The sequence below is a fragment of the Myotis lucifugus genome, unplaced genomic scaffold (assembly GCF_000147115.1).
Source record: "Myotis lucifugus unplaced genomic scaffold, Myoluc2.0 scaffold_3, whole genome shotgun sequence".
In the NCBI taxonomy this organism is placed as follows: Eukaryota; Metazoa; Chordata; class Mammalia; order Chiroptera; family Vespertilionidae; genus Myotis; species Myotis lucifugus.
The window spans coordinates 15,685,333-15,704,508 of NW_005871051.1; the positions used below are offsets into that span (position 1 = coordinate 15,685,333).

The following is a 19,176-nucleotide window of genomic DNA, read 5'->3' on the forward strand; positions in this document are numbered from 1 at the left end:
ATCAAAGGGAAAAGGTGAATGAAAATTATTTGCTCAAACAAGAAAAAAAGGTGCAGGCAAAGCAGTTTTAATGTTCGTATTGGGTAACCAATTAACATGACACAAGTAAACATAAATACTATGCAAAGGCAGCATTTATAGGCTTTTTAAAAAGACATTATCCAATATTGGAGGATGGCTGGGCTGTGCTTAGAAATGACACACTCTGTTTGGAATGGATGAGGCCGTAAGCTCTGTAGCTCTTTTGGAAAATTTCTATGACGCTTCCAGACAATGGACTTGAAAAGGGGATAAAAGATAAGAGATTTCAAGTGGAAAACCCTATTACCAGCCTGTGAGTAAATGACATTATTCATTTTCACACCAAAAAAATATGTTGACCACACTCACAAACTTCCTTTGCCCATATCTATGTTATATACTATATCTTATCTTGGGACTTTTTAGTACAAATGAGTATTTACTTTTATTTTAATTTTTACAAATTAGTCTCTCTGTTTTTGACCCCTAACTGGGTTACTGAAACTTTACTTTGATATCATCATAATAGAAAATTATAATGCAAAGTTACCTTTGATAATGTGTGATAGTGAATATTAAAGAACGGATGGCACCATTATTTAAGAAAACCATTTGGGGCAAAGACAAAGGTGAGGAACAAGGAGGTAAGAAGAAGGAAAAGAAGACCAGAGGGAAAGGAACAGAAAGTGATAATATTCTTGCTTCAGGGTTTTTCTTCTATCTTCACTTAAGACAGGCCTCTAATTTTATCACTTGCATGGAAAATTCACCAGGTTTACATTCAACTACTCAGTATTTTACTGACAAATATTCAACAAATATTAAATACTACTGAGACTTTTAGAAACTAGATGTCAGTACAGATACATCCCACCCCACCTCAGCTCTGTTATCCGGAATAGGAATGGCCAGCAAATTGTCGATACTCCTATTGGACATTCCTGTCATTCTCCTTAGTTCTTCTTTCAGCTCTTCAACATTTTTAAACATTTCGATTAATTGACCTGCAAGGAGGAAAAAAAGGAAAGGAAAAAACTCACATGCTGATTGCAATGTAATTTTGTCAGTCGTACCAACACAGAGAAGCCTTCTTGACTAAAACATATATTCCACATATATGCCTTGTGTCAGAAACAGATTTCTCCCAGTTTGGGCAAAATTTCCATCTTTAGGATGTATTTCTTTCTGCTTTAGACTTATTCCTATTATGATATCATTAACCTAAGGAAACAGATTGCTCTGTGTTTCCGTAGAGCCTACAAGTCAAGGTTCATTCGAAGAAAATATGGTTTCCTCACTGTTTCTGATCACATCATGCACTAAATGTACATCCCTCTATTTCATTTAAAGCATCACACAAATTCAAAATACTTTTGAACCTCGAATCATATGATATTGACAACTTAGGGCAAGGTTTGTTAAATCCACAGCACAAGGCCACAGGGCACAGGGCATTTTCCCTTAAGTTTGCCCAGCACACTGCAGTTTATAAAGAGTTTTCACAATCATTACCTCACTTTTAAATAGAGTGTGTTTCACGTCAAACCTTTTTAGGAGAGCTATTATAATTATTTCATATCTGGGTCATTTAATGGGTAGTATTTTGACTTCACTTTGGCAGCTGGTGATCTCCATTCTGCGAATGCCTTTCGACTTCTTTATGAAGTATCCCTCATGCAAATACACTGTCTTTATTTTTGGACTTAGTGCCCTTCCAATTTTGCTGCCTGTTGTCCAAAATTTTGAATGCCTTTCTTTTCAGTATTGAGGTATTATGCAAAGGAGAAGCGTATTGCATGATGCATCGTGCTCAGAATACTAACAGGAGGTTCTGAATTGAGATTTCTGTAGAGAGCAGTGCATCTATTTTATTTTTTAAATCATATTATTCTTACGGAAGTAAATAAATTTCATCCTAGCTTTCTCAATGGACTATCTAATGCACTTTGATATATCAGAGAAACAAAAGATAAATAAATGGCCTAACTAGTTAAATGTTTGGAGACCTTTTCACTGTGAAATCAGATTTCCCTGTTTCATTCTCTGCTAGCTTTTTCTGTGTTTTTACTTTAGTTGAGTAACCGTATTTGAAAGCTTCAGGTTTCTGATATGAAAGAGCAGCTACAAAGCAGGTTTTGTAGGGAACTTCAAAAAAGGCTTTCTTAAACTGCAGCATGAGGAAAACATGCATTCTAATAAGACAGCATTTAAATGTGGATGAGGACACACCTGGCTTTTCAGAAGTGTCTGCACTGTTATTGACATGCAGTGTGGCTTCTATGGCCGGTATTAATCGTGTAATATTTTCCAAGTAATTCATTTGCAATGCTTGTTCTAGAAATCTGGAACAGAAGAGAAGAGAAGAAAAAATTGGACTAGGCATTTCAATAAATTGAGAAGGACCCTGGCCGGTTCTGCCCAGCGGTTAGAGTGTCAGCCCTCGAAAGGAAGGGTTGTGGTTTCGATTCTCAGTCAAGGGCACGTACCTCAGTTGCAGGTTTGATCCCCAGCCTCAGGGGGCATGTGTGGAAGGCAACCAATGGATGTGCCTCTCACATCAATGTTTCTCTCCCCAAAAATTAATGGGGAAAAAATACTCTCAAGTGAGGATTAATACTAATAATAATTTGAGAAGGGATTTCACCAAGGAACAGACAATGGAAAAACTTACTGATCCATATTTAAGTTAATTTTGACTGAATCCCCAGTAAGCAGGTCCTTCAGATTTTTAGATATGATGTTGTCCTGGTATAATAAGCTGGTGGCTATTTCGGTGCCGAGCTCTGCTGCTTCGAGGAGCTGCACATGGAACGCACTCTCTTCACAAAGGCTTCTGAAGTTCATGCCGGAGAGCTGGCACATTTTCTCCACTGAACTGAAAGTTTCAGGCTCACAAAGAAGTTTGGTCAAGTGTCGAAGCTGAGACACCTTTCCAGAAAGGGAAAGAGTGGCAAATAGATCAGTCACATTATCCTAAACACTTTGCAGTTGATAACAAGCAACTTAAAAAAAATGTTACATGTGGTTAGTTAGTTGGCATTTAGCAACAGTTTTTCCACGAAGCACTATTTTCTGTCATGTACATTTATTGTTCTCTTAAGAATTGTGTAAAACTATTGAACCAGAAGACCTATGTTTCCCAACTGTATTAATATCTTATAGAGTCACAGTTTAAAAAGATGTTGTTTAGCTTTATCCATTTAAGCCACCGATACTTAACTAATTTTATATTTTAGTTTGTATGTTAAATCACAGGCAAGGGAAGATAGCAAAGCAGGTTTGGTTTGGAACTTTAAAAAAGTCTTTCTTCCTCACACCCATTAAGATGGCTACTATTTTTTTTAAATCCCCCAAAACAAAACAAAACTAAAACAGAAACAGAAAATAACAAGTGTTGACAAGGATATGGAGAAATTAGAGTACTTGTGCACTGCTTGTGGGAAGGTTAAAATAATGTAGTCAGTATGGGAAACAATATGGTGGTGCCTCAAAAAATTAAAAACAGAATTATCATATAATCTACTTCTACCCAGAGTATTGAAAGTTGGATTTTGGACAGCTATTTGTTCATGGCGGCATTATTCACAATAGCTAAGAGCTGGAGGTAACCCAAGTGGCCACTGACAGATGAATGGATAAACACAATGTGGTATATACATACAATGGATTATTTTCCAGTCTTAACAAGGAAAGAAATTCTGAAACATGCTACAACATGGATGAGACTTGAGGAGATTATGCCACGTGAAGTAAACCAGTCACAGGAAGATAATTACAGATGATTCTACTTATATAAGTTACCTAGAGTAGTAAAATTCATAGTGACAGAAAGTAGAATTGTGGGTTTCCAGGGACTAGGGGGAGAGAGGGATGTGGAGTTGTTGTTTAATGGGTACAGTTTCAGTTTTGCAAGATGATAAGAATTCTGGGGATGATTGCACAATGATGTGGAGGCATTTAACAAGACTGAACTGTACAGTTAAATTGGTTTAGGTGGTAAACTTTATGTTATGTGTATTTTACCACTATTAAAAAACCCCACAATAATGGACAAGAAAGGGCCTTTTTAACTGCAGCCTGAGAATCACATGCATTTTAATAAGACTGCATTTAAAATATGGACTGAAATACACCTTGTTTTTGAGAAGTGTCTGCATCGGTATCGACATTATCTTTTACCCTTTTATCTATTGAGGAAAACTAGGTCCATTTGTTCTATGGGACAAAAGTGTTTTAAAGAGGCTTAAAATCCCACACTCAAAAGAAAAGGAGAAAAGTGGAGATCAACTAATTTCCTGTCTTGTCACCTTATATTCAATGAAGTTCACTACACTCAGCGAGTTTTTTGAGGATATATCCCCAAATCATACTTCCTGGAGGAAAAAATTATGCCTCCAGGCAAACCAGTTCTATTGTGCTTGGAAGCTACCCTAGAGCTATTCCTTTTAAAAAGTCAAATAATTGGGAGCAGCACCTGAAAGAGCAAATATGTGTCATTCACTGCAGCTCAGTGGTTTTTTTGTTTTGTTTTTGTTAATCCTCACCTGAGGATATTTTCCCACTGATTTTCAGAGAGTGGAAGAGAGGGGGAGAGACAGAGAGAGAGTGAAAAACATCAATGTGAGAGAGACACAGCAATTGGTTGCCTCCTGCACACACCCCGACCAGGGCCAGGGATCAAGCCTGCAACCGAGGTACATGCCCTTGACTGGAATCGAACCAGGGACTCTTCAGTTTCCCTGGCCAACGCTCTATCCACCAAGCCAAACCAGCTAGGGCTGCAGCTCAGTTTTTAATAAGTTGTATTTTGACAGAAATGAATTGTTTTATGATACAGGCAAATGTTTGGAACATTTCTTTCCATATATCAAATGGAAAAAGCACAAGGATGTGTCTTTGATGAGAGGTTTATAGTAACAACATGCCGGCAGCTGCAATTAAACACCAATCATCTTAGCACAAACTCTTGGCCTGTTTTCAACTGTATTTAATATTCTAATTGACTTCTGGGTTTGAACTATCTGAAATGGCCACAAATGTATTAAAATTCTACTTACTAGTCTTATTGCTATGAGAATTTTTCCATTTTGTAATAGATCCAATCATTACCCGCTGTAACTACATGTTTGCTACTCTGTTTCTTCCTTTGATTTTCCAGATAATAGATATGATTGAACTTCTAATGAATCGAGGCCAATCCTTCCTGCCACATCCTCCACCTACTTTTATTTTAGTGATTTCTTAAATAAAAGAATAAATACTGGTAGCTCAATATATTTATTTTCATTGAGAATGTGAGGGTATAGTCAATTTAAATGACTTATTCACCTTCCCAGAGTCCAGAATATATTTTTTAAATGGCAACTTCAGTATACATGTATGAGAACCCAGTAAAAGTCCATATAGTACAATTTTGACTTGATAAGATAAAAGTAATAGAAGTGAAATGGAAATCTAGCCATGCTATTGAAGTGGCTTTGGTTCTCTGAAATAAGGGTTTAACTCAAGGGTTAATACCATGGAATGCACGGTGAGGCACATCTACCAGGGAATAGCAGGCTGGTAATTTAGTATTTGTCATTATTTACAACCATCTTCTAAAATTTGTTCATGCACGCATTAAAACTTTGAAGCTACATGGGTCATTAGTAATCAACATAAATTCAGAGAATTAAAATTCTCTCTTCAAAAGTATGTGTTGTACTTCAAAAGTATGTGTCAAGTCCAAATTGCAGGTCTGTCAGAGCCTCATGTTGAGGCCCTCACTCCTTTATCACCCCCCTGCCTAGCAAGGGTGTAGGTCTATACTTGAACAATGACCCATAACTAACTCCATGTTCCTCTGCAACTGAATGCCCCAGTGCCTATGGTTCCCAAAATCATCTCAATCAGGATTGTAAGTGGCATGATGGCGTACAGCTCAAAATATTGTAAGCATAAAAACGATAAAACAGCAAGACTCCTGGCCTCTTTGCAGGGGAAAGGGGACTACTTAAAAATGTAAAAGTGTTACAATACAAATATTGTGTTATCTATATTTCTGCTCAATATGGAGAATATCTACAACATTTATAGTTCCCCAGTCATGAATTTATCCTTCCCACCAAAGAGACTGGAAAGAAAAAGGCATAAAATAAACAATGAAGGGACGAGAAAACATAAAGTTCTAGAGTAGAAAGTTAGGGCAAGAACCGAGGGATGGGAACGGAGGAAAAGTCACCAACAAATGACAGGCAAATCAGGGAAGTAAAGGCACCTCTTATTGTAAAGCTCTAGGAGTTTGTCTTCATTTTTCAGTGATATGCACTGAATATTTTCCATGAGTCAGACTCTACACCAGGTGCAGAGGATATAACACTAAATGGACAAACTTAGCAACATCCCTCGTGGAGCTTATAGTCTTGGACTGAATGGTTCTGTCAATGGCAAACAGCACTCATGCTTTTATAAATGACAATACATTTTCTACCCAAGGGATAAAATTGTAGTTTATTTCCATGCTTCTAGATTTTTTTCTTAAAATAACCCTCTACTAGAACAGTACATTAAAAATGTGGATGCTGTTTTAAATTATTCTTAGCTCTATTCCCATTCCTTACTCGAATGCTTCCTTCCCATTTCCCTAGTGTATATTGTATACTGCCCGGTTACTTTCCCAAGTTGAGAACTACAGTGAGTAATTGCCCAGGTAACACAATTACATTGCCAGGGCTCTACTTTAACACCCCCATTTATTCATAACATTCAAAAGTCACGCCTTAAGCTCCTTCTATGTGCTAGGGGCTTTAGAGATGCAGCGGTATAATTTAATCAGAGTTTACACTTTATTGAGGGAAATAGATTCTATCTATACAACAAATTATAGTGCTAAGTAATAAGTTCCAAAACCCAGAAATGTCACTGTCATCAGAAACTTCCTTATGCCTCACCCCTCACTGGCTGCCATTTCCTGTCAACTTAAACTCCTACAACATTCTTGAAACTGTCTCTTCCTTCTCATTCTCTGCCACTGACACAGTGCCGGGTCTCAATTTTTGCTTAGGTTACTTCAAATATCACCTATTTTGCTTTCCTCCGATCTATCCCCCACAATTCTCCCAGAGAGAGCTCTTTCTAAAATGCAAATATCACCTTCTTAAAATTCGCAACTTTCAGGATCAGATCCAAACCCTCTGACTAAGCACAAAGAGGCCTTTGTAATCTGGGCCCAGTTTCTCCCACAGGCACCTTGTGCTCAAGCTTGACACCATGACTCCAGGTAACCTGTGTCTTCTTACAAATGTAGGTCTCTATGTCTGGAATGTAGAATTGTAGCCTCTTTCTACACGGTCCTGCAAGTCTCATAGTAAACATGATCTCCTCCATGAAATTGTCTCTCCACGTCCATCTCCTGCAATCTGACTTAGCTATCCCACCTCCATACACAGAATCCTGTCCTTCCACATACCACAGCACTGACCTCACTGGGTTATAATTATTGGACTCCAATTGATTATAAGAATTTGACAAATGGAGATTATGTATTTTAAAGAGATAGATTAGTATTATGTGAATGCAGATGATGGATGGAATGGAAGAATGGATAAATATTATATGCACACAAAGTCATTATGCTGGCTGAGGAATAGGGAGAAAGGCGATACTCTAATATTACTGGAATGACATTTAAACTTGTCCTTGAAGGAGAGTAGAAATTTTCCAGATGAATGCACAACTTCTTTCTCATTTGACCAAACAAATCAAGATAGTGCTAAATTAAGTACATTATAAATGTTGATTTGTGGAAGACTAGGACTTCAATGTAGGTAATTTAACCAGCATATATATTTGCAATATTCATGGACATATGATTTGGATGTCTGCTTAATTACACCATGTTGACTCTACAGCAAGTCATCTTGCTTGCCCTGAATAAACTAGCTCTAATTTTACTTTATCCCTGACTACATAAATCATATTAAACTGCTGTTCATACTAGGAAATCTGCTTTCAGAATTTAATAGAGTTATTTTAAGAAATGAAGTGAATTTCATGATAACCTGCATACTATATACATGAGCTAAGCAAAGAATAATTGACAAATAAACATGAACCAATTCAGACAAACTTCTGAGTTTTAAAGTTTTGTTGTTGCTTTCTCCCCTTTTTTCGATGTCATACATTCTAATATGTTGTTCGTTTCTTCTTATGATGATAACAATAAAAATAAGGTGAGGCAACTCCTGAGGTTTTCTGTACACTGTGAAGTCTAAAACATCAGCTTTTGAAATCAAATTTTATAGTTTTAAAAACTAAGGACAACTCAAATTAGAAATAATATTATGAATGTTTTAAATCATGACACTTTATGAGATAACCATATTATTAGTCATTCTTTTATGTGTATGTACACTGTAACTCGGCTCTTATGGGTCATTTCATGCAAAGACATCCATTGATTAAAAACAAAATATTGTTATAAACACCAGCACAAAATATTGTTATATAACACCAGCACACTCTCTCACACTTTTCTAGCATGAATCTAGAGTCCAAATAGAACCCACATTTATGAAGATACAGATTTAAAACTTAAACTAAAAGCCACCTTGATAAAGGACAACAGGAAAGGTTGAGGTTTATTTTTTGCTTTCAGGGCTTACTTTTGATTTTAGGACTTCAGGAAATGAAGGGAAGTGATCCTCATAAGAACCATTTTGAAGAAAATATTTTTTAAATCGAATTGTGGACTGCAGGAGCCTTAAATTTTCTGTAAAGGAGGGAAGAGAAGTTACGTTATGTGAATTGCAAAATCATTTAGGAAACGAATTTGAAAGATACCTTTATCCTAATTTATTGCTTTTCTAAAATAATAGTCTAGTTCTATCTAAACAGAAGACGAGTGAAAATGTAACCTTTTTTTTTTTGAACAATGGAGACTACAGAGTTCACTATTTTAGAAATATTCAGGTATTCTGCTTAGAGACAAAATATTTCTAGGGAAGTTGCTAAGCAGTTTTGGCTCTCTGTGAATGACTGTTTTTGTTTATGACTTTTAGATCTGCTATTAAGTTGGAGTATTTGGGGAGAATAGGCTGTGTAATCACTGTGACACAAACATGCCCCAGCAACCTCGATTAATTCATACCTGCTACACAGAGACCACGTGTAATTATTTGTTATGCTATTTGCTTGCCATTAAGTCTCAAAAATGTCTTTGGTGTAGGAAAAGGGAAAACCTATTTCCTATCAAATGTGAGAACATAGATATTTTCTCTTTAAAGGAAAAGAAAAGAAACCACATTTGATTAAGTGCAATTTTTATGGTTGCATGTGTAGGCAGAAAACTGAAAATAAAGTGTGCAAATGTAGGAAGTAAAAAATAGTCTGCCACAAAAATTCCTTTGTTTATGTAATTTACATCTGCTTTTGGACGTCACTATTCTCCTCCTCCTCCTCCTCCTCCTCCTCCTCCTCCTCCTCCTCCTCCTCTTCCTCCTCCTCCTCCTCCTCTTCCTCCTCCTCCTCCTTCTTCTTCTTCTTCTTCTTTTTACAATTGAGATTATCAAGGGCACAAAAAATGTTATGAAGGGTTGAGTGAATCCTTAAGGACTATGGGCCTTTGGAAAGTTTGTACTAGCAGCAGCAAGAGAACAATATAATAATCTGATTACATATTCCCTTCATATATATCAAACCACCAAAGTAAACTGATGCATATGGAAACAAGATGTGTAAATTCTCTTTCCTTTTTAAGCAAACATCTTGAAAGACTTACTACTTCAGAACAGAATTAGAAAACTTGAGCAGTGCTTTGACTGTTAAGAGAAATATTACCTTGTGATCCCCTGGCCAAGTTGTCAGTGACATTTCTCACACATGCCAAGTAAGGAATATAAGGACTATCTGCCGATATATTTAAGAGGGCATCTTCAAAGTTTTCTAGTAGTAGGAGCCTATAGAAGTGGAAAAGAATGTGTAAATTAAGCATATAGAAATAAAGCGAAGTCATTTTGATTTGAGTCCCTGGTGTTGGCATGTGAAGCAGCAGGACTCTGGGTTCTCTGAGCACTTACCTTTCCCATGAGCATAATCAGCATATTTAATTATTTTAACATTCAATCATAAATGATGTAAGATAATTTTAGACACATTTATGGGGAAAAAAAACTCACTGGGCTAGGGGTGCCTGATAAAATACATAACTCCTAGTTAAACTTGAATTTCGTATAAACAATAAATAGTTTTCTTTTTTAAAAAAATATTTTTTCTTTGATTTCAGAGAGGAAGGGAGAGGGAGAGGGAGAGATAGAAACATCAATGATGAGAGAGAATCACTGATCAGCTGCCTCCTGCACACACCCCCCCCCCCCCCACAGGATCGAGCCTACAACCCAGGCATGTGTCCTGACCAGGAATTGAACCATGAACTCCTGGTTCACAGGTTGACGCTCTACCACTGACAATCATGGGCTGGACATAATTTTTCAACAAAAGTATGTCCTGTGAGTCTTGTGTTTTTTATTTTTAGTTTTTTATATTTTCTCTCTAAGCCTTGCAACCCCACACCATGCCTCAGTTTCTTCTCTTGTCCAATGAGAGGTAAGGGGCTAGATAATCTACTATATCCTTTACATCTATATCATTCCCAAAATAAATTCATTTCATTGTAATTAAAGTGAAAGAGAGGCATCCAATTAAACAGTATATGTTCCTTTTTTAAAAATATCCAATTCAACATGACAACAGTGTGGTGATTGCTGGGGGGAGGTGGAGAGAGAGGTGGAGGAAGATAAAGAAAGGATAAATGGTGATGGAAGGAGACTTGACTTGGGGTGATGAACATACAATACAGTGTACAGATGATGTGTTGTGGAATTGTGCACCTGAAACCTGTATAATTTTATTAACCAGCGTCATTCCAATAAACTCAATAGAAAAGAAAAAAAGATAAGGAAAAATGTAAAGAAACAACCAATTTAGTGTTCCCAAATTAACCACTCTATGGTTTCTTTTTGACTGGCATATGAGAACATAGTCTTATATTTGGGGGGTATATGTATGTAAATGAATAAATGTGTGAGTTATGCATGCTCTTCACTTCAACTATGAGGCTGTTTATTTATTTTATAACTTCTTCCCTTAATGTCTACTGTTGAATTTTGTTATGGTAGAGATAGAATAAATGTCAATGAATGCTTTGGGGCCATCTACTGTGAATCAAACTGTACAATACACAAATTAACTACTTTTGTCAGATGTGTTTAACTTTGATTTTCAAATACTAAAGGAAGAGACTTATCCTGGCATAGCTAGGAAACATGTAAGGAAATGTATACATTAACATTAAAGAAGTTTCAGAGTGCTTAGATGCGGGTTAACAACACTGGGTCCTTGAGGGACTTTAAAAAAAATCTATGTCAAGAAAAGTCTCTAATGTGGCAGTCAGAGCACAGCTAATTGATCAGATGGCTGATTTTCATTTCACTATAATCCATAGCCTTCATATTAAAAACAACAGCAACCATCCCCCAAAGCTCTTGCTTTTGTTTAGGCATATTTTTGAACAGAGGCTCTCTCTTAGATACTGCCTTTCTTTCTTTTGTGTTTGTCTTCTTTTCTGTCACAGTTATTATAGCATAAAGCCATTCCCATCCCGGTGCAGCGCTCAATAGCAAAATATTGGCCTAACCTTCTAAATGGAGTGGCATAGAAGATTCTCATGATAAAATTTCAAGCTTAAAATAAAAAAAAATGCTGCACTAGGAGTGACCTTGAAATATTATCTAAGCCATTCTCTTAGTTTCCTAAAGAACATTTGATGGACAAGATTGTTGAGGTTGGATTTAATATACTCCCCAAATTAAGATTCCATATCTATGTGCCACTGTCCTGGCATAAACATCCAATTATTTTTTCAAACAATTTAATATATGGGTCCTTTCTATATAATTCTATCTACTTCCCAAGCATACTTATAAGAAGACGAGCTTGCGGATGTGTGCATGAATGAGTGCGCAACACACACACACACAACAACAACAACAACAACAATAATCTTAGAACAAAAATAATGAGGAGGAAGAAGAGCTAAGAAAAAAATATTTTTGAGCAGCTTTCTTTAGAAAATTCTGGACCAAGAAAGTCCAAAAATAAAAAAATCCCTTCATTTTATCAATCTCAACAAGAACCATCTTAAAAGTACTGAATTCTTCCTAATAAACTGTCAGATAGCTGTCAGCAGCTAACTATGTTTACTGTAGCATTTGCAGGTCTTAAGTGCTAGTATTCTCAATGCTATGGATGCCTCGAGGCTCTGGTAAAGATACCTGGCCTCAGCAATAACCATTCCGTTGTCTCAATTCAAGGCTTTTTAAAAAATTATTTTGATGGCTATAAAACCATCTGGAACATGGCATCCTAACAAGGGGGAATGTCCCAGGGCTGCTTGATTGCTCTGGGAAAAGCATCTGATTCAGCTACTTTAGAGGTGAAGAGAGGTGGAAACAGAAATAGGAGATGGTTTATGGAAGAATTTTGCCTAGAATTACCCAGAGTTGGAGAACTTCTTGTTCAATAATAGAAATATTATAAACAACTAAATGCATTTTATTTTAGAAAAACATTAATGGTTACAAATAAGTCCTACTATTTGTTTTTATTTGTACAAATTTCCATTAGCATAGAAATATATCCTTTGGGACTAAAATAAAAAAATTCAATAATTTATCAAGCCTAAACAACCTTTACATAGCAGGCCATCTAGTCTCTAAATTTGCCCTGAGCTAGGAATTTACTTCAATCAGCTTCAACAGGCAACTGCTTGTATTTCCTACAATAATTGTTACAGTCATTACAGGGAGCTACTTATATTAATGGTCCTTAGCAACCAAGGTTGCTGCTATCATTTCCCCTGCCTATATCTGGGATGACATATTTGCATGCCCCAATAAGAGTCCAATATTAAATTACCTACAAACAGGTTTGCTCCCAGAATACTACTGAAGCAAATACATTTTTGCATTACCTTGACTGGGTATAAGAAATAGTTTTGTTTTAAAAACTTAAATAAATAGTAATGTAAAAAAAATTGGAAGGTTATACATTTTTCATGATGAAAAACCTCAAAAAGGGTTGGAAATTGAACCTTCGTCTAGATTTCCTCATAGACATAAGACAACCAATCCAGATAGGACACATTGGATCTACTTATGTAATCTTAGAATTGAAATGAGATCCCAATAAGTATCAACATTAGTACACTTCAACTATACCCTTTTCTTTAATTAATCAAGAATTGACTTTTCTATTCCATAGTCTTACATGCAGGATTGAATTGTGCCTATGAATTGTTTTGATTCAGCCAGCTTTCCTACCAATTTAGAAAAAAACAAACCAACAAACAAACAGAAAAAGACTTACTGTGCAGCCAGGCTGCTTGGAGAAAGTGACTGGGCATCTTCTTCGTTCCATGTATGCGTTGTATTATCAGAGGTGCCTACAGTAATAACATTCATATAGGTCAATATTTAACATGTTTCCTTACAGTAGTTATATTTCTTAACAAATATCTTCTCAGGTCAAATTAAAGGGGGAAAAATGCAGAAAATCTGCAGAATTTTTCTCCAAAGGATTTTACAAGTAATGCCTATGCTCTTTTTGTTAAAAGAAAAAAAAACATTTAGGATATTTATAGGAAATAGATGACTACTAATCAAAATAATCCTACTGGTCAAGTACATGCATTTATAACAAATTATTTCTTTGTGCATCAAACCATTTATATTATTTTATCCTAAGACCTGAATGCATAGATGATTCTTGAATAGTATAATGCAGATTGACTACCATGTGCCTTGTTAATCAAATGAAGCCAATTACAGTCATGGATCACTGGGTTTTCTTTGCCTAAGTTGTCTAGAACTTAGGAACATCTGTCATCACTAATCGACATTTTTCATCTTTCAAAAAGCAGCCTCTGACTTCAATTGAATGCAGCTGTGAATGCAAATTGGCCAATTTAAACAGAATTCTGAGTGGTTTCAAATAATATGAAGGTTTGGAGTGCGGAAGGTAATCACTAAGTTGGGTGTGTTGGAAGCCATATGTGAAGATCTAATTTAACGTTGAGAATTGCCCCCAGAAGTCAAATAGGTTGCTGATTCAGCTTGCCGCATAACGTTGTATCATTAAACAGTAAGTGTGCAATAGCATTCACATTGAAAATTGAAAGTGAAAATATTTGAAATGGTTACTGCATAAATAAAAACATCATAAATCCAGCACTTTCATTCAGCCCCTTTAGGAAAACACTATCACTTATTTTAGTCTTCTCTTCTGTCACTACTTATTCCTTATAAATAATTCATTATGTTTCAGTGCTGTCATTTTAACACTGGCTTAATCGTTTTCAATGGAAAATTTTATTACCAGCACTAATAGTTCTACCATTGTCTCTAGTTGGAGTGTCCTATGGCCTTCTGAAAAGGTCCTAGTGCACAACAATGCACTCATCCATGCTTTCCCAGTGCTGATCATGTGGTCTATTTAAATTAGAACGTGTGTAAAAGAGTATCACAGAATTAAAGACCTCCTTGTCTATCTCTGCATCAGTCATGTTTGAGTAATGTTTGCTCCATCCCTAGTCACTGGCAGGGTGGCTTTTTCAGTTTTCCTGTTCAGCAGAGCGGAGTTTTCTTACGTTCAGCTCAAGGTGCAGCTGAATGTTATTGCTCTAATGATAGCAACGCATCAGTGGGCTAAAGGACCATGAATAAAGATATGCAGAATAAATAAACCTAATTAATAATGGTAAAACTGATTATTTATTGGCATCTATATAGAGAAGAGTCAAGGATAGGACTCTGTTGAGATTTATACTTTTGTAATGTAAAAGTATATAAAGCCATTTTTCTAAGACAAATAGTTCTCACTTCAAACTCTAAAGTGATACTGATCATGTTCAGTGGCATTTGTATAATATGTTGCATGGAGTTTCTCTTCCTCATCAGGCTACTAAAATGAGTACCTAATAGAATTAACTTTGTACATCAATGATAAACTTAGGCCTGATGTTAGTAGGCACTTTTCCCTCTGACCACTTTTGCTTCTGGACTATAAAGTATCCTGATAAAAATACTACATTAAATAGGCTTTAACAAAGTGGGAAATGTTACAGACCTTTAAAAAGTGAGATTTTACTGTTTTTAATTTATAGACTTAGACATATTTTAAAAATGGTGCCCATAGACATACAAAGTAATCTAGTGCACAGGTAACCTCTTTTACCAGTAAAAATGACTTTCTATTTAAAGATATAATCCTATCTAATAAAGAGGGAATATGCAAATTGACTGTCACTCTATCACAAAGATGGCAGTGCCCATAGCCACAAGATGGTGGCGCCCAGTCTCCTCAGCCCCACTGGAGTCCCCCAGTCCTTTCAGCCCACCTGGGGGGTGTGGCAGGCGCATGGTGGGGCCGGAACTGCCCTCAGCCCTCCAGCCACCCAGGGCTGGCCCGAGGCACAGGCAAGCCTTGGATGTCGGCTGCCCAGCCTACCCCCGAGGAGCGGGCAAGCTTAGGATGGTGGCTGCCCAGTCACCCAGGGCCACCTGAGGCTTAGGTAACCAGGGCCGGCTGAGGCTTGTGCTGCTGGCAGTGGCAGCAGCAGAAGTGTGATGGGGCATCACCTTCCCCTAATCACCGGGTTGCCTCTCACCCCTGAGGGCTCCTGGACTGTGAGAGGGGGCAGGCCAGGCTGAGGCAGCCCCCTCCAGTGCATGAATTTTCATGTACCGGGGCCTCTAGTTTCATATAATTTACTACTTTGCAAAAAAGCAAACTTCAGCAAGTCACAAAAGTAATCTTTGCTCTCAAAATTCATTATTTATCAATGGAAATGCTAAATACTAAACTCCAAAGCAGGGAGCCTTGCTTCGGCAGAGCTGAGGACTAGATTCCTTAACACAGGAAGTTAGGAGACAAACTTTTCCCCAAGTGTCTATTAGCATCTCTATATTTTCATGGTTGCTGAGTAGGCTCCTGAAGAAACCTTGAAGTATGTTCATAATCAAGGTTGAATCAGAAATAGACATGGGGAGGGGAGAAGATTGTAGAAACCAGTGTGAGGAGAAGAATGAGGGGACAGCTGTGGGGAAATGTATCATGTGGAAGGAATCTGGAACAATGAGTCAAACTCCATCAGTGACTGAAAGTGGAGCCATTCGGAGGTTTGGTGGTGGCAGGTACTTGCATGAGATATCCTGGAATCAAGTGTGTAAACAGGAGTGAGGCCATCTAGCAAAGAGCTCAAGGGACCCGGCTTTGGACATAGGTCCAGGATTTAGTTTTACTTGCTGAATGTAGCACATAGGCGAAGTGCCCCACCTCCCTTTGCCTCAGTCTCTTTGTCTGTAAAAATGGGTTAATAACTGTATTCATGGAGTTGTCTTGATGATAAAAGGGACTTAAGATAACAAAGCACTTATCATTGATACAAAAAGTACTACCTTTTTATTGTCCTTCTTTGAATGAGTGATGTGAGATTTCCAAAACTCTATTAGCCCTGTCATATGTTAGAGAGGACCCAACAACTCTGCTATGAGATACCACCCCACTCCAGCTTAACTGAAGGCAAAGCCAAGGGAGAAAATGTGTTCCCTTCACAAATACGGCTCAATGCCATGAATAATGAGCCCGGGGTGGCCTGGCAATGTGGCAGGAGGCTGTACTGGGTGTTAGAGACCCCTGAGCTGTTGGTCGCTGGTTGAGCCCTCAGCGACAAGTTCAGGTTTCCTGAAAGATTTCCTCAAATACCTAGAAAGATTTTTCAAAGTCCAGAAAGTTTCTACATAAGCAGGTAGGGACTTGGGCTTAATAACCTTTAGGAATTGACATTAAAACCACCGCATTGATGTTCTCAGACTGATGAAGTCACAAGGAGGAAATTAAAACAAATTTAATTAATCATATCAAGTTTTCAAATAAAACATTTCTTTGATGTATTTCCTTGTCATCTTGACCATCCAATGACATGTTTCAATACATGCAAAACTTATTACTATATGCATAGACATGAGACATGGCTAATGCAAAATATTGGAATACTGAATTATATTGTTCACCAGGATAAATGGTTTGCTGCCTCAGTTAATAAGAAGTGCTGCTTACTCCTCTGGCTTCTAAAGCACTGATGAGCTTTTGTCATCTGTAAAACATTATTTTAATGTTATCTCTTTATATAATTACAAGGTGTGAGTCTGCAGGTGGAAAGGAAAAGAATGATAAGGAGACACTTGAAGTTCTCGAGTCTTTAAAATGCAAATACAAAAAAGAAATACGTAGGAAAGAATTGGTGTTTGTTAGTACACTGTCATGTTTTCTGGCCTGGACTTTTTAAAAAGGGTAAGCCTTTTCCCAGCACCTCCATGTTTGTTAAGACCTTGAATTTAACAAAAATCTTGAAAGCTAGTCATTAATTCTGTAATTGTAGATGTGCAAAATGCTCTAGACAAGTGGTTCTCAGCCTGTGGGTCGTGACCCCTTTGGGGGTCGAACGATCCTTTCACAGGGGTCACCTAAGACCATCGGAAAACACATATATAATTACAGATTGTTTTTGTGATTAATCACTATGCTTTAATTATGTTCAATTTGTAACAATGAAAATACATCCTGCATATCAGATATTTACATTACGATTCATAACAGTAGCAAAATTACAGTTATGAAGTAGCAACGAAAATAATTTTATGGTTGGGGGTCACCACAACATGAGGAACTGTATTAAAGGGTTGCAGCATTAGGAAGATTGAGAACCACTGCTCTAGACTAACAGAAGTTAGTATCCAAGAATATGTTAGACCCTCCAATGAGAATTCTTCAAGGCCTTTCCAAACCTGCTTTTCATATGAAAACTAATGGTTTGAGACCTTACAATGAGTAATCAGCTTGTGACCTGATGTTCTCAGGGTACTTATTTGTCGATCCAAAGATAAAGACCACATATTTAAAAGCTGACAAACTCAGGTGAGAAGATGTAATTCTAAACTCATTCAGGAAAGCTAAATGCAAACAGAACATTTTACTTGGGAATTAGGGACTTATTACAGCCCTAAATATCTGTGTGTGTGTGTGTGTGTGTGTGTGTTTTCATGTGTGGTATATGATGCTATTCTACATATGCAAAGGTGATATTTTCGGACTCACTAGCACCATGCTATAGCCTTGCACTGGGATTGACAGTAGATTTATACTGATCTACTCATGCTCCAATGTCCACCATGCATTTTCAAAATGGTGGTGGAGGGGTATATTTTTACCAATAAAAGACTCATCCTGATTAAAAAGCCAGCATTTGGAAATGAGGGCAAAAATTCTGCCATTCAGTGTTCCAAAAAGTACTAGGTAAAATCTGTTGAGGCTTACTCCTGATATTTATTTTCCTTACCAAGTATAAACATAGTTTTACAAGCTGAGAGATGATTTTCACCTAAATAAAAGCTCTAGAAAGCCACAGTGTCTTTTCTGGCCATTTCTCGCTGTCTCCACTCTGATTAGCCAGATGTCCAGATTTAGTCCAGCATATGCCCCCACCTAAGAATCATATCATCCATAAATGATTACTTCCATTGCACTCTGTTTTATACTCTAACAGGCTTTGAGACACAGAAGAGGATAGAGTAAGATGGAAATACAATACCTTGAGCTGGGGAGTTCAGAGTGTACAGCAGATGTTTAACAGATTTATGGAGAGTTCTGAAACCTTCGTTAGTTGTGAGACGTGGAAAAACCTTCTGCACGACCAGCAGCGCACTAACAAGTAGAAAAACAATTAAGCCAAATCGCATTTCGGGGTTTGCAGGCAGAAACAAAAGGTTATTCAAGGAGAAAATGTCTGCAGTAGAGAAAATGTTCTTATAACAGAAAAAAAAGACAAGATGGTGCTTTTGTTGTTAAATTACATGTTTGTCTTTTCATGCATAAAATCCCAACAAAATTTTCATAAATTAGAGCATGTTTCCAGGATTTTAAAGCCTGAGCCTAAAAGTAAGGGAGCAAAGTTCACATCGGTTGTTTCAATTAAGACTTAAAGATAAGTGATTAGGAATGGTTACTTCCAATGAAAGGATATCACTTTTTTTAAGTAAAGGAAAATTTTAAATATTGAAGATT

At 37.0% G+C, this 19,176-nt stretch overlaps 1 protein-coding gene across 1 annotated transcript in view; it reads right to left on the reverse strand.

The window, feature by feature from the left end:
* Positions 1–19,176, reverse strand: part of ABCA12 (ATP binding cassette subfamily A member 12) — a 168,026-nt gene that overhangs the window by 73,207 nt on the left and 75,643 nt on the right. The window contains exons 8-14 of the mRNA XM_006082487.3: positions 18,704–18,816; positions 13,423–13,498; positions 9,838–9,956; positions 8,664–8,770; positions 2,693–2,949; positions 2,251–2,363; positions 901–1,025 (exon numbers count right to left, since the gene is read on the reverse strand). Of these exons, the coding sequence (XP_006082549.1) occupies positions 901–1,025; positions 2,251–2,363; positions 2,693–2,949; positions 8,664–8,770; positions 9,838–9,956; positions 13,423–13,498; positions 18,704–18,816 (910 nt within the window). The remainder of the gene's footprint in view (positions 1–900; positions 1,026–2,250; positions 2,364–2,692; positions 2,950–8,663; positions 8,771–9,837; positions 9,957–13,422; positions 13,499–18,703; positions 18,817–19,176) is intronic.